Raw genomic sequence first — 15,968 nt, 5'->3', positions numbered from 1 at the left:
TTTTTTCGCGCATTCTCATCTTCCATTTTTCCCCTCAATCGTATGCAAATATACGCTACACATCGAATTTCTCTATATCTATACATGAAACACCCATACAATCATACTGAAAGTCTCGCTCATACGCCATAAGTATTATGAATAATTTCTATTCACTTACGTTTCATTATTTATTTATTTATTTATTTGTTAGATTTTGATTTCCTCTCTTTTGAGTTGGTACACTAATTTGTTTTACATTCACGTACTTTCCCTTAGCGACCACGATTCCTCATACAGACAAAGCGATTCCACAGCCGACATTGAAATACAGCATCGCAATTCGGGAGACGAGCGCTCGAAAGAGAAATGACGTTTTTAAATGCTACCCAAATAAATATCAAATCACTCAATTTATTTCACAAACAGTCAATACGACTGAAATATATAATTTTTTGTTTTTGTAATTAGTTTCTTATAACTCAATATCTACATAGTGTTTCCGTTTCCTTTTGTACATAAAAATGTATTATTTGATGATTTGATTTTGTTCGAAATATGCTTTTAGTTTGCTGTAAGTCTCGTTGATAATAACAAGTAAAGGTATTTTACGCATAACCAGTTTTGTTTTTATTTAAATTGGGATATTTGGTGGTCCAAAGGTTTCGATAACAAATTGCCAGTAGACGGTTCTGCACTTGAACATCTCGTACATGAAACTATGCGTAACTACATCGCAACTGACGTTGTTGTTGCGTTTTAAAAGTGAAGTTTTTGATTTTTTTGTATGTGAGTTTTTTTTATAAAAATTAGTGTTTTTTCCTAAAATACTTATTGTTTATCATAAAAGCACTTGGAAAGGCTCGAATCTACTTCAAATTTTAGATTTTATTTTGCGGCTCTTTAAAGAAAAGTTGGATACAAACAAAAACTGGATTTGTGGTTGTCACATGATGTAATAGTGCAAAATTTATATTAATAGAACGAATTTCCACACGGAATGCAGCGCTAGAAAAAGCTAGATAGAAAAAGCTGGTAATGGCTTAGTGCCAGGACCGGACCATTTAGTGGATGCATTAAAATTTCCCAACCAAGCTTCCGTAGTTTTTCGGCGAGTCACTACAGACGTGTGTGACCATGCTAGGTCCATGGTTAGCTTTACACGTAGTGGAGATCAGAATTCAGTGTTTGCGGAAGCAACGCTTTGACCCCGATGGTTTTCGCACAATATTGCAGTATATGACCCATTTCTCATCCCTAGTCACCTTTGGCTTAAGAAATGGATCAATTTCATACCGTTTGACTAAGGCTTCGCAGATGGAAATTCATGTTTTTTGGTGATAATTGGTGTGACACCCAAACATCGAGCTTTTATTTGAAACCAGCTTTGCGCTAATAGTTTACAATTTTTTTATAATCGATCTTTAGTTCTTGGGCAATGCTACGGCTACTAGCATGCCGGTCAACTTCGATTATTTCTGTGATTTTATTGACATTTTCGACGACGGGCCTGCCTATTTAACATCAAAAATGGCTGAACGGAATCGACGAAATCAAAATTGCACGTAATTACCTGTTCCAGTATCGGCACCATAAACACCATTCACAACTTCAGCGGCCTGGCTGGCATTTTCGACTTTATCAAAGACAAATTGTAAAATGCACCGAATTTTCTCTTTGTTAACTTTCTTTGTTAACACCCTGTAGCTCACAACTGAATGGAGCAAACAAAAAACAGTAAACACTTTTTTAGTGTGAAATATCACCTTGTCAACGAGCATAAACTTCAAATTGCTTGATCGATGCTTTGCGAGACATCGATCACTACAGCCATCTAGCGAGAAAATAATGGATTTCTTTTTCCTGAAACGCACTAAAGAGCTATTGGGAACTACGGTTTATGCGAATTGAGGCTTCATAAATGGTACGAAAACCAGTTGGAATTGACGCCAAAAAAATATAGCTTTATATCTGGATGGGATTGGAAGAGAATAGTATATTGAGAGGTACTATTGTCTGGTAAAAAACAGAAAAAGAGTCGTAGCTGGAAATATTTATTTATTTAATCATTTATTGTAGTGAAAATTAGTCAACAAAAGCAAATTGTCTTACTGACAAACAAAAAACTTAATAATAATCTTAGTCCGCAGGAAGGAAATAAAATAAAACATACTAAATCAAATTATTTATAGGCGTAAGAAGTTTAATGAACGAGTGTTTAGAAGAAGGAGACTCAATCCAGTAGATTTCTAAGTAGTATTGAATTCGATGCAAGCTCTCATGACGAGTGCATTCTTTACGTACCGAGCCGATATGGAAAAAATTTAAAATACGAAGCGCTCTTGATGGGGTATAGAAGATATATTCGCTCAAGAAGGTAGTGGCAATCCACAAAACCTTGAATAATATCAAGCACAAAAGATAAAAACAAAATAGATCACCGATACTGCAGAGATTACAAACTGATAAGTAGGCTAAAATATAATAGTATGAAGTCATAAGATGATTAAACGGAAAGAAACGTAGAGCAATGATAATGAAAATTTTTTTGGATGCGATCAATTCGAGTCATAGGAAGGATGCATATTCCACTTTAGAACAAACAATTGATGTGCAGAGTAATTTAAAGGTTTAAGGCTTGTAAATTTTGTACTGTTCCGCCTTGCGAACGCTAATATATCATAAAATTCTGAAAGTATACAATTAATACGACTATCAAAAGGGATAAAATAAGAAGATAAAGGGGAAAAACGCATGGCGAAAATAGTTTATGGTAGCATTTCGAAATATCCAAAAAATAGTAGGGAATAAACTTTAAGATTTTCAACATAAAGTAAAAATTTTGGCATATGAAAAACAGTTTTTTACGTCATTCATAAACAAACCAAAAACCAAAGGACTCAAACTATTATCTGGGGGACTCCAGACAGAACAACATAAGTTTGCAATATTGCGCTACGCTGTTCAAGCGTAAAATGAATCACTTCGTTATGCGGGGACTTTCTATCAGGCTGTCAATGTGAAAATAACATTTGTCAAAAAAGAAAACACTATATGGACCACCTTTTATATGTAGCAAATAACATTTTTTTGTATAACTTCCTTTAGAAAATAAGCGCATTTTATTTGAATCGAAACAACAAACTTATTGCGCGCTGACCAACCTGGAAAGCTAAAAGCCAAAATATGATGTGGCAAACTGCAAATTTCAGAGAATCAAAGGGATAAAGGAAAAAGTGACACCAAGTTGCAAAATAAATTCTGCAGTTTGCGATTTATTTATTTGTAATTTATTCATTTCAAGGATATGTTGCCGTTTTGCAACAATATGCACTAAGGGTTAAGTTAAATTTATTAAAAATCAGCAAAATTAATTAATTAACGCTGAGTATAAAAGAAAAAAGCGAACATTATTTTTCTTTATTTATTTATTTTTTTGTTTTTGTTTGGTTTTCCTTGTTCACTCCTCTCAGGAGCATAGGGTCTCAACAAGACTCAGTCTTGCGTTGGTTTTGTTAATCTATTTTGTTTTCTGTCAAGGTAGGTGATTACCCTGCCGCTTTTTCTTCGTATTTTGTTCAATATTTTATTTTAAATTTTTATTACACAAAAGATAATTTCGTCTCCCAATGCCTGCAGCTCACTTCGTTTAATTTCACCATTTTCATTTGCATTAAACACCAATTCAATACGAAACCGTCGGCCTTTGCCCAATCACATAGCGTATATGGATAACGGTTTATGAAAATGAAAAGAGACCTCTTAGAAATAACTGCGAGATGACCGAGAAAACATTTCACTAGGCAACACAGCGCATACACACACACACACATGTGTACATAGTAAAATGTGTCACACACAAATTACACTAAAATTTTCGTTTGACGCTCTTCGTTTCACATACATGCAACTCAAATGTAGCTCAATGTCAGAGGTACACAAACAACACTTACGAGAAGAGAGTATAAACACAGTCAAATAATCACACCAATTCATTTATAGCCTTTTTACAACAAACACAACAGAAAGTAGTAGATACAAATCCAAATCAAAAGCAAAGCAATTACAATAACAAAATTACAAAATTAAAAACAAAAAAAATTCCTATACACTTAAAACATAATCGTAGAGTGTGCGAATTTCAGGAGTATGCTAAACTGCACAAATAGCTTGGAGCCACAAAGTATGAATTCTGGCATCGAACATGCCGCATTGATGGTATCTGAGGAAAAGACCCAACATGACTCACGTAAGAATCAAAAAATCAATTTTCTAAATCTCCATTTGTTTTTTTCCGTATTGTTTGTTGTTTTGTGTTTGTGTACACATTAACCAACTAACAACCAAATAAAGAATCAAAGCTCCTAACCAAACACACTCCCAACTACTATATATCTACCTATACTTGTATACTTGCCTACCCACACACATACGTAAAAAACTATATATATTCGTTATAATGAATTGAGTACCAATGTGATGTTGTGCCGAATGTATTTGTTTAACTGTAAACGTGTCACGTGTGCAATCAGATACTAACAACTTGATCGAGTAATTAAATTGTATTTGTAAAAAGTTATTTATTAAAAGTATGAAGCCTAGACAAATTCATTACTAACAATTAGCCGCCACACTCATTAACTCACACAACTAAAATTAGTTATCAACCGATCGCTTTATATTTTACATCAGCATACATACATATTTATATGCATTAATCAGAAATAAGGATATCTATTTGACTGCTTTTCAATCCTTTTATGTAATGCTAGCAAACTTTAGTTATCGTCTATCGATATTTGCCACGAGAATTTCTTATATTTTGCATTCATTTGTACAAATTCGTATTTCTGTAGTTTGCTTTTATTTTTATTTACGTAAATGGTCTTATTTTTATTTTATTTTTGTAGAAGTAATTAAAAGAAGTTTCAGGTTTAAAATAGAAATTCAGTGAGAAAAGGAAGAAAAGAAAAACAACGCGGGATTGAGAAAGTAAAACAGCAACGAAAGAATGCTACCAGCTCTATTTCTGGTCCATTGTCCGAATTGACAGCAGATTCGTAATATTCAGCCTTATAGGGTCCGTACTCACCGACGTAAAGGTGCTGGCCCAATGCACGCTGGCTGTGCATGCTGCGCTTGCTTTGCTTGGCTTTGAAAACTGGTATTGTCTTAGGAGTGCTTTAAACACTGCCACAGCAGTCAGCTGATTCGTAAAAGGAAAAAGGAAACATAGATGTTTGCCATATTCAAATACATATTACATTTTTGAATCATGAAGTCAACTAGAAGCTATGAAAATATTGGGTTGGGGGAAAAAAATATCGTACTTGTAATTGAAATTTGACGCTTTATTTAACGTACTTAGAATTATCCAATTCAAGTCAAATATGCCCCGTTTTGTTCGCAAACTTGTTGCCATTTAGAAGCCAACTTCATTATCCCCCTTGTATAAAACCCCTCTCCTTATTTGCAAAAAACTCAGACAACCAGTTTTCGTAAGCCTTTTTTGAGGCCAACTTGGTATCACCAAGATCGTTTTGCATGGACCGGAAGAGATGATAGTCACTTGGTGTCAGGTCCGGACTATATGGTGGGTGCGATAGGACATCCCATCCGAGCTCCCGTAGCTTCTGGCGGGTCATCAAAGATGTGTGAGGACGAGCGTTGACCTGGTGGAACACAACACCATTCCTATTCACCAATTCTGGTCGCTTCTGGTCAATCGCCTGCTTCAAACAGTCAAATTCCTCACAGTAGAGGATCGAATTAAGGGTCTGGCCATAGTTGAGCAGCTCATAGTGGATAATTCCCTTCCAATCCCACCAAATACATAGCAAAACCTTCCTGGCGGTCAATCCGGGCTTGGGGATGGCTTGCGCCGGTTCGCCGCTTATCGACTACGATCTTTTTCGCTTGGCGTTGTCGTACGTGATCCACTTTTCATCGCCAGTTACCATCCGCTTCAAAAATGGATCAAGTTCGTTACGTTTTAGCAGAGAATCGCAAACGTTGATTCGGTCCAAGAGATTTTTTTGCGTCCACACGTGTGGCATCCAAACATCCAGCATTTTTTGGAATCCAATCTTCTGCAAATGGTTCCAAACGGTTTTGTGGTCTACACCTCGTTCCTGACTAATCGAGCGAATGCTCACATGCCGGTCTCTCTGGATAATCTCAACGATTTTATCAGTCTCTACGACGATTGGCCTACCAGTACGGGGTGCATCTTCGACATCTACTACACCAGAACGAAATCGATCGAACCAACGCTGTGTTGTGCGAATCGTTACAGTATCAGGCCCATATATTTCACAAATTTTTGCCGCCGCCTTCGTTGCATTTTTACCTATAAAGTAGTAAAAACGTAAAATATGACGAATTTCTTGCTTGGTGGACTCCATCTTTGACGCGCTATAACTTACGACTGAAACGTACGATCACAACACCGTCAAAGAGACACTTGTAGTACAGATTGTCGTCTTCAAAACCGCCGTTTAGTGTGACTCGATGCAATAAGTACAACGCAAAATATGTTTAAATGTCGCGCTCAATTGACAAAATACGACATTACTCTTTCCCCAACCCAATATATTCCGAATTTTTCTTTCAATTGTAAAAATGTACGATACAAGACGCCAATCACGCCAATACAAAAGTTTTGGGTGCGCGAATTATATTTCTTCTTCCTGATTGACGCGATAACCGCTTACGCGGCAGTCGTTTCTTTGTCGTGCTAACTGGCGCCAATTGGACACACCAAGTGAAGCCAAGTCCTTCCTCTTCCTCTGCTACCACCAGCTGGTACCGCATCGAATACTTTCAAAGCCGGAGCGTTTGTATCCATTCGGACGACATGACCCAGCCAACGTAGCCGCTGGATCTGTATTCGCTAAGCTATGTTTATGTTGTCGTAAAGCTCATACAGCTCATTGTTCCATCGTCTGCGTTATTCGTCGTTGCCAACGTGCAAAGGTCCAAAAATCATACGCAGAATCTTTCTCTCAAACACTCCAAGCGTCGCTTCATCGAATGTTGTCATCGTCCAAGCTTCTGCGCCATACGTTAGGACGGGCATGATGAGAGTCTTGTAGAGTGTTAGTTTTGTTCGTCGAGAGAGGACTTTACTGCTCAGTTGCGTACTTAGTCCAAAGTAGCACTTGTTGGCAAGAGAGATTCTACGTTGGATTTCCAGGCTTAAATTGTTATCGATGTTAATGCTGGTTCCTAAATAAACGAAGTATTTTACAACCTCGAAATTATAACTGTCTACAGTGACGTGGGTGCAGATACGCGAGTGCGTCGACTGTTTGTTTGAAGACAGAAGGTACTTCGTTTTGTCCTCGTTCACCACCATACCCATTCGCTTCGTCTCGATATAATGAAGTTAACGAGATTGGAAAAATACTTCGTTACATCCATAGTTCTTAACTTTGAGTTAAATTTTTTTTTTTTAATTTTTCTAGAAGAATTTTATAGTCACGAAAGAGAAAATTTTAATATAAATTTTAGCTCGATATTTTTATAAAATTCTCACTGACCCGAAAAAAATGATGACTTTTACGTCTCTCTATTGCTTGTCTGTTTGTATACTGCAGCTGTCTAGTTCACAGGTGTCTAATATGATTGACGTACGACGCCATTTGCTAATACTATACAACTTTCTTTTGTCCAAAAACCCACTAGTTACTTAGTTAGTGATCTGTTATTTCGGTTCTGCACTACCACACAAAAAGAGAATTAGTCACCTCTGCCATTATTAACTCGGCCGCTGCCTGGCTGACGAGGGAGATATTCACTTTAGAGTTGTGGGTGGTTAATTAAGTGGCCAGCACCCACTTCAGTTTCATTGTGGTACGACTGTTGAAGATCACGAGTTCTGAATAGAATATAACAACTCTCACACCTCCCATTTTAGATGCGTTTTTTCTGAGATTTTACCACCGTCCAAGACACTTTTAGAGTGTGGCTTTGATCATGCAGAGAAATTTTGGTTATTCTATTTAAAGCTAAATTATTGGAGCACCTTCCTAAATATAAAAAGTTAACAATCAGTAGCACTTGCTACCAAAAATACAGCCCTTAAAGTTTGATTCGTATCAATTTCGCGATAGCCGATAGCCTTGACTGCTGTTTTGCCTTCCTCAGTTTTGTAATGTAATTATTTTTAATATTAATATTAATATTTCATATCTGCAAATAAAAATATAAAAATTAATTGATTTTACCAATATAATTTTCTCACTGGCTTTCCTTTTTTGAAAAACTTCAGTAGAACGTATTGTGCAGTGGTAGTCTTAAAAAAATTAGTATTTGTATATTTATATATTTTCTTTTCATTAAATTTGAAAATATAAATTAATATAAAATAAATAATTTTAATCCATTTTTCTAACGATTTGGCATTTTTGATTTGCGGTAAAATATTTAAATGCATGAAAACATAAAACGGCTGGTTTTTTATATTCAAAAACTGCAAAAATTCTCAAACTCCAAAAATGTCTGCGGGTAAACAACGTTGATTGTTGTCTTAAATCTGGCCTAACTCATTTCCAATCAAATCAACACAAAAATCAAAAACCTCATTAATACACCAATCAAAAATAATTTAACCGCATCAAACAAAAAAAAATATATCTCGGATCTCAATGAATCCTGTATGGGCTACATACGTACGCACAAACAAATGCGGAAAATTTGAAATAAAAATGGAAATTACACAAAACCAAAACTTTTGCCACTCCAAACCGAACTCCAAAATTTGCAATTCATTTTTATGAAAAATTATAACTAAAAGTGTTTGGAACCACCTCGTTTTCATTAACGGTTGAAGGTATGGGTCCATATCCGCTAAGTGATAGCACAAATCTCCTGGGTCCGACGACGAGTCTGGCTGGCAGTTCGACGTGTTACACCAACTACGGCACGAACATTCACACGCCAATGCCGGTGCGTAAGTGTCACTACGAGTACGCGTACGATCGCGATAGTTTTCGGCGGCATTCGGCGCATGGCAGGATGTCAGGTAGCGTTTAGTTGCAGTTGCAGTACCTTCACGTACACCACAAAAACAAAAACTCACTGCAAAGTCAAGAATAAGAAATGTAACACCAGCAGCAAAGAACTCATGCACACAAATAAGCACTTATGCCTACACACACACATATATACACATATACATACATACAGTACCCCGCCAATACAATTGGAAAAGTGTCCAAAAAATCTAACTCATATTTCTATTATTGTACAGGTTGTTACATTCCATAGCTTGTTAAGTTTCGCCCCCAGAGTATTTCTTTGAATTTTTTTTCGAGATAGCAAAAATAAATAAAAAAAGTATCATCCTGGGCAATTGAAGATAAAATTGATTAGCATTTATTTGAAAACAATTTTAAAAACTTTACTTGCATAGTTTCTTCTTTTTTATAATCGGGGATTGCAGTTCGAAAAAATCTTAGCTCGTTAGCTCAACGAGGGCAGGTCACTTCAACTCAGTAACTCTCTTTCTTCAGGCAATTGAAATTTGAACTCAAAACAGTGCGTCTGTGGAAAGAAATGAAACTTTCAAGACAGACAAAGAAAGAGGGAGAGACCCGAGAGAGAATGTGTGAGAGAGAGAGAGAGAGAAAGATTATATATCCAAATAAATTTTCAACATTTGCAGAGAATACAAATAGTCAAAATTTATAAAAAACGGAGAAGGGTCGACCGGTGTAGGTAAACGCCGGACACAAACCGCGGCAACAACGCGCACTACTCCGCGATTCCAGGACCACAGCAACGGCACAAATTACCACAAGGCAATACCAATAAATCCGCCGCCGGAATGGATTGCACTTTATAGTACGCAAAAGCACTAGCCAGGAAACGGAAATAAGCGCCAAAAAGTAGGCACCAAAAAAATTGGGACCAAAAAACGCCCCAAACAGTAGGCACCAAGTAAATATAACGCCAAAAAGTAGGCACCAAAAATATATTTCCTACAAGTGTGCACCAACAAACAAGCGCCAAAAAGTGGGCAGTGTTATTACTCACAAGAAATTAGTAACCACAAGCAACCACTCAGAAAAAGTAGACTAAAGTGTATCTAACAAATATATAAGGTATAGCTCTCTCTCTCTCAGTTTCCTCTACGTTGAATCTTTTTTCTCTCTCGCGGAACGAAAATGCCGAAAACGTTGCATGGCCTTGAAATTTTCAAATTTGAAGTTTCACTTCTAAAACATATTCCGTGACGTTGGTCCAGATAGCAATGGCATATATGTACTTCAAACTCATCCTTCTCGCTTGACGCCTCCCTCCTCTTATTTTTCGTTTAATTCAGAATATGGCGCATTTTATCATCTTCACGAGTACTTAAGTATATATCACATGGGTCTGCATTTACGTCCTCATGTTCAGATGGCGGTACGAAGCCACTCAGATGGCGGTACGAAAGCCACTTCATTGCACGTAATATATTTCGAGCTCAAGGATGATAGATGTAAAAGGCATGCTCTTTAGCTATGGTGAAAAAGAAAGTTGTAAAGGAAACTTCGGCTGCCACTTCACTTGGAAGATTCGGCAGCCGAATTCTGCACTATCATTTCATATGCATTCACACAGACGGCAACGAAGTATCATTGGTTGATTTTTTTCGTATATTACCAATGCAATCTCAGTTTTTTTTAAACACATCCCAAGTGACGTCAGCCCATCAGCTAATTCTGTCAAATTCGCTCAGAGCTGAATAACGGTATGTTAAAGAGCACGCTTTTAAAAATCTGTTCACCATTTTTCGAGCTAATCTTTGCTTAAATAAAACAGGTGAAGCATATTGAGAAACTAATTCGGTAAAGACTGAGATATGGGATGATATCTTGTGGCGAAAGGGTTAAGTTTTAGAGCAGACTTAAAAAGTTACCTAAGTGGGTTGGAATAGCTACCACTGCGAACTACAGCGCAATATATTTTTTTGAAATTTATTATTCCGTGCTGAATACTTCTGGCATCAGTAATTCCACTTAGTTATCCGACATCGGGATAAGGTCAGTCAGAAAACGCGGCGCCAAATACGGCGTAATAAAGTGCAGGATATGTACCTTAGGCGCTTGTTGCTCTAAGCAATGATGCTCCTAGATTTTGGACCCTAAAAAAGAAAATTTATTTGCGCACTCGTTTGGTTTCTGAGCCAGATATTCTAAGAAAGCTTCAGCTTATCGAGTCAACATTTTGAAATATTCACCGCAAAATTAAGGCCCGAATTTCTTCAAGCAGTCAAAGCCTTTTATTTTAAAAATAAACATGAAACAAAGGGAGCTCATAAATATTTTATGGTTTTTCGAAATCAGTTTTTATATATTTAAGTAAAGGTTGCGAAAAAACTAACTAAAATTTTAATTATTTGATTATCAAACTTTTTCCTTTTCAACTCCGTGGATCTCATGTACACTTACCATTGCTCGGCCCACATTCGCCTTCAAGAGTTCGTTAGATTTAGCGGAACAGTTAGTTCGTTTACGTAGTCACGACATCACCAAATCACCTCCCCGAACTTCACCTACATATCAGACGTATTTGAGTCTATAAAACGCATGCAATGTTGCTAGCATGAAATTAGAATCTTGCATGATATTTCTTCTTTTTTGTTTTAGACTAGAAACAATGCTATTTGCAAGTGCTTTACAAAGGAGGACATAACTCAGTTAACGCTTTTTTGAAAGTTACGGAGTCAAATTTCCTTCAAATGAGTAATGAAATTCGAAGGAAGTTTTTCTCTCTGCTACACAAACACTCTTTCACCTCCACTATTTTTGTGCTTTGGATTTATCATATTTTGATTGAGTTTTTTGTATTTTGTGTACTAAACGCATGCATCGTGTAGCTGCATCAGAACGCTGTTTAGAAGGCGGCCGAAATACACTCCAGGGCCGGAGCGGTGCCTCTGCGCCCCATCACCATCGTCAGCAAATACCTGTTTGCCCGAGCAGCGGGCCTTGACTGAGGAACGCCTCACCTCCTGAAACTGCCAGTGTACATTCAACGAATGCTGAACAACACCAATACCAACACTTACAACACCATCAGCATCAGCAACAGCAACAACAGCCACAACAACAGTCGAAACATTCACGCCAACAGCAGCAACAGCAACAGACACAGCAGCATCATCACGTACATTGTAGCTATGATAAGGATATTGTATGTGACGACACGCAAGCGCACCTGCAGCAATTGCAACAGCAACAACAACAGCATGGCGATCAATCACATATGCACCAGCCGACTCACTGTCACAGCCACATTGCTTACGCGGAACCGCTTCAACAGTCCTCCTCTACACCGACGCCACATCGCCACCAGCAGCAACGCAAGCACAGCCACAGTCATAGTCCACACCATAGCCGCCATACGTCGCCGCACAGCCATCACTCGCATAGCCAGCACTCGTCACCGCATCAATCGCATCATCATATGCATGAATCCGATTCACTTACGCGCTCCTCACTCACGCATCCACCACGTCCCTCGGCCAACACACAATCCTCATCCTCACATCAACATCATCATCACAATCATCGGCGTCGACGATCACGCCACAGTTATCAGCAATACAACGCGGGTGAAAATAGGAACGCAGTAGATGCAGGCGGTAGCGCAAACTCAAGCTTACACGGCGCACACGGTCACAGCCAACAGGGAGAGCAACGCTCCTCTTCGCGACATCACGGCCACACTCATAGCAGTAGCTGCACAAAGCGGCATCGGTCGGCTACCGATATTTCGAGCACGTCCCTCAATACCTGCCATGATCCAGCCTGCGTGGATCGGGAAGTGCAGGATATTCTGGTGCGCAAGACTTGTTGCAACTCATCTCGTACCGAATTGGCACAATATTTCGCGGAGGATCTTTATGGCTCAACACGCCGTCCATCGTCGTGTTGCACTTCTTCGGATTATTGCTATCAAACAGACTCAACTAGTTTGTATGGTTCACGTTCATCGCTTAGTCGTAACAATTCCATTAAGTCAGCATCGGTAGCGTTGCGTAAGCGCCGATTACACCAGCGACAGCCTAGCTATACCTCAATATCATTGCGCGGCTTAAGTACTGGTCGTATCAGCAGCCACCCCGGCTCGCTCACTTCTGTTTTTGATCGTGCCAAGCAAATGGGTATCGATGCCGCTGATTTGGAAAAACGTGGCAGTGGTGGAAAAATGGTGGTTTCGCCCTCGAAAGTGACCATTGAAAGGCAGACTTCAAAGGACGCATTGAGTAACGATCTGCCGGGATATGCGTGTTCTCCTTCACCGATTCGCTGGAGCTTCTTAGCAGATGGTAAATCGCCCACTGAGCTCGATCGATCTGGCGAAGGGGATAGCAAAGATCCATGGGCTTCCGCTGATGAGCAAACGCGTGAGCCAAAACAACCCAAATGCGAACATCGTAGCGATCATCGTTCTTACACTATGCAACACACTAGTCGAAAGTACTCACATGACGATCGCCCAAGCACGTCAGCAGCAGCGGCACGAAAATGTCGCGAGAGCCCTTTTAACTGTGATTTTGAGGAGTCTTCAACGACGGTGCTTTTCCATCAGGAGGCTGACTCCTTTAACAATTGTTGCAACAACTACATCCAATGTAATACCTACCTCGATCAGGATCTGCAAATCACCAGTGAGGACATACACCAATACCTCTCCAAAGGCAACCAGCAATCCAGTGACGTGCTAAACAACTCGAAAAATTATCCATTCCAGCCGAGCAATGCCTTGGAGTTTCAATATAAAAACAACTTCGCCAATAACAATACCGGTGCCGCCTCATCAGAAGGTGGTGACAGTGTTCGCGGGTTCGAAGTGTGTTTCCGACGTAATTCCAGCAAGGAGACAAACCTAAATCAGAACTCCGCTGCTGGTGGCGCCAGTGTTGCGAGTCAAGATGCAGAACGGCCCGAATGTGCAGCCTCCTCATACAGCAGCACACCGCTTTCGCCCACCAACATCAACCTCTCGTCCAGCACCAACAACATTAATATCGTTTTCGGAAACTACACTGAACGCAACGCCAATGAAGTAAAATTTATCAATACGACACGTGGCGGTGATGGAGTCGCGGTCTCAACTGAAGCTCATCATAGCGGCTACTTACCATACACCTACCCAAGCTACGACTACACAAACATGTCAGCGAACTCACTTTTCGACAAGCCATTGGGCATTGGCGAACTACCCAAAGACTTCACACGCACTGCTGGCAGTGCTGCAGAAGTGGAGGACGGAGCAGTCGGAGGTTGCATTGGCACTTCATGCGGCTCGCCAACTGTCACTGCCACAAGCGAAGAGCAGCACTCCTCTTTACTACAATCACCCGTGCTCACAGGTGTCTCATTCGAGTCGTTTGATGCTGCATCCGATCATAACTTGATCTCCTGCCGTGGAAGCTGTCAATTTTCGCCCACACCACTTTCACCATTATCGCCTGCTTCGCCAGCGTCCTCAGTATGTCTGTCGGCCTCCATAAATCCTGCAGCGGCGTCATATGTAAACACACACCACCCACACTTCCACTATCAGCCGCATGAAGACGATCGACAGCACTCACCCAACCGTGCACGCCGCCATTATCACCATCACGCTCAATATCATCACCATCATTTCACCGAAAGCTTTAAAATCAGTAATGCACTAAAAAAGGTGCGCAAGCGTGCACGCAAATACACCGATTTCCTACGCAAAAAGTGAACAAGTGATCGAACGATTCGGCCATCGGTGTCACCGAAGTGATGATAATCACGAACGAACGGGCATCGATCGGATCGTTTGATAGAAGTGAACAGCAAACGCAATTTTTTATGTGTATACGTCTCTTTTGTGTAGATTCTCCATACTTCGGCAGAAGATACGTGGTGGTGGCACTCAACCGACGCGCCTTTAGTTTGGACGAAGCTGGCAATTGAAGCAGCGAAAAACAGCGCAAGAATGACGAAGCTTTTCACAGTGTTTGGCATTGGATGGTGTACTTGTGTGTGTATATAGGATATTTAGTGAAAAGTGCGAGAGAGTAGACAACGACTACAAGCGCGTCCAGCGGCCAAATCCTAAACACAACTACAACAGAAGAAATACATATGCACGAGTGTATTAGTAAGAGACAAGCTATTCATTCATCCATCGCATGTATTCACATAATTACGTATAAGTAGTATTTAGTAACATAACCTCAAATTGAAGCAATGTATTTGAGGTGCACAATCAAACCTAAAGGTGCTCGATAGTTGAGTCGAGACGAGCGAGCGTTGCGCGTTTAATGGAACGTTAATACACACATGCATACATGCGTATGTATGTATGTAATAAGAAAAGACAAAACATAGAAAACACATTCAATCTTGAAAAGCAATAAAGAGCCAAAAGCTATACTAGCGAGTAATGAGAACAGAAGATGAGTTAAAGTATGTCGCATGCCGAATCTTCTGGTGAAAAAACAATGGTCGTATTAGGAGAATGTTAAATCGTTATATTGAAATGTACTAAATATTGAAGCATAAGCGGGCGTAAATTATTTACTTTGTTCACTGCCAAAATAAAAAAATACATACATACATATATTTAGAAACAAAAGTGCGAATGCAAGCAAAAGCAAAGTGTGGGGAAATTTCAATGAGAAATGCAGAAGTGCAGAAGTGCGGCTACACCACAACTTAATGTCAAATTCAGAATGCACACGAATTCAGAGGTGACATTAGAAGTGCTGTGTGGGTTGGGGGCGTGCCTTGTCACGCGCTACCACTGAGAACAAATGAATAAAATTCATGCTTACACACACACACAGACACACGCGCACATGTACTCTTAGTGATAGCACACAGCAACATACACTCACAGGCATCTAATCACAAAAAGCAGAACCTACGACTGTTTTGAAAACTAATTTAAAAAAGGAACAAAACCAAAAAAAAAAGAACAATCGAAAATATAAATAAGTAAAAGTAAATGCGAAA

General features: G+C 39.4%; 1 protein-coding gene across 1 annotated transcript in view; it reads left to right on the top strand.

Moving 5' to 3' along the window:
- The window catches only part of LOC129240526 (glucose transporter type 1), an 83,486-nt gene extending 68,321 nt beyond the window's left edge, over positions 1–15,165 (top strand). The window contains exons 9-12 of the mRNA XM_054876385.1: positions 259–351; positions 4,125–4,228; positions 8,813–8,999; positions 11,967–15,165. Coding sequence (XP_054732360.1) covers positions 259–351; positions 4,125–4,228; positions 8,813–8,999; positions 11,967–14,709 — 3,127 coding nt within the window. The 3' untranslated portion in view covers positions 14,710–15,165. The remainder of the gene's footprint in view (positions 1–258; positions 352–4,124; positions 4,229–8,812; positions 9,000–11,966) is intronic.
- Positions 15,166–15,968: the final 803 nt, after the last annotated feature.

This window comes from Anastrepha obliqua, chromosome 3 (assembly GCF_027943255.1).
Source record: "Anastrepha obliqua isolate idAnaObli1 chromosome 3, idAnaObli1_1.0, whole genome shotgun sequence".
In the NCBI taxonomy this organism is placed as follows: domain Eukaryota; kingdom Metazoa; phylum Arthropoda; class Insecta; order Diptera; family Tephritidae; genus Anastrepha; species Anastrepha obliqua.
The sequence above is the reverse complement of the archived record's forward strand: the minus strand, read 5'-3'. Positions and strand labels throughout refer to the sequence as shown.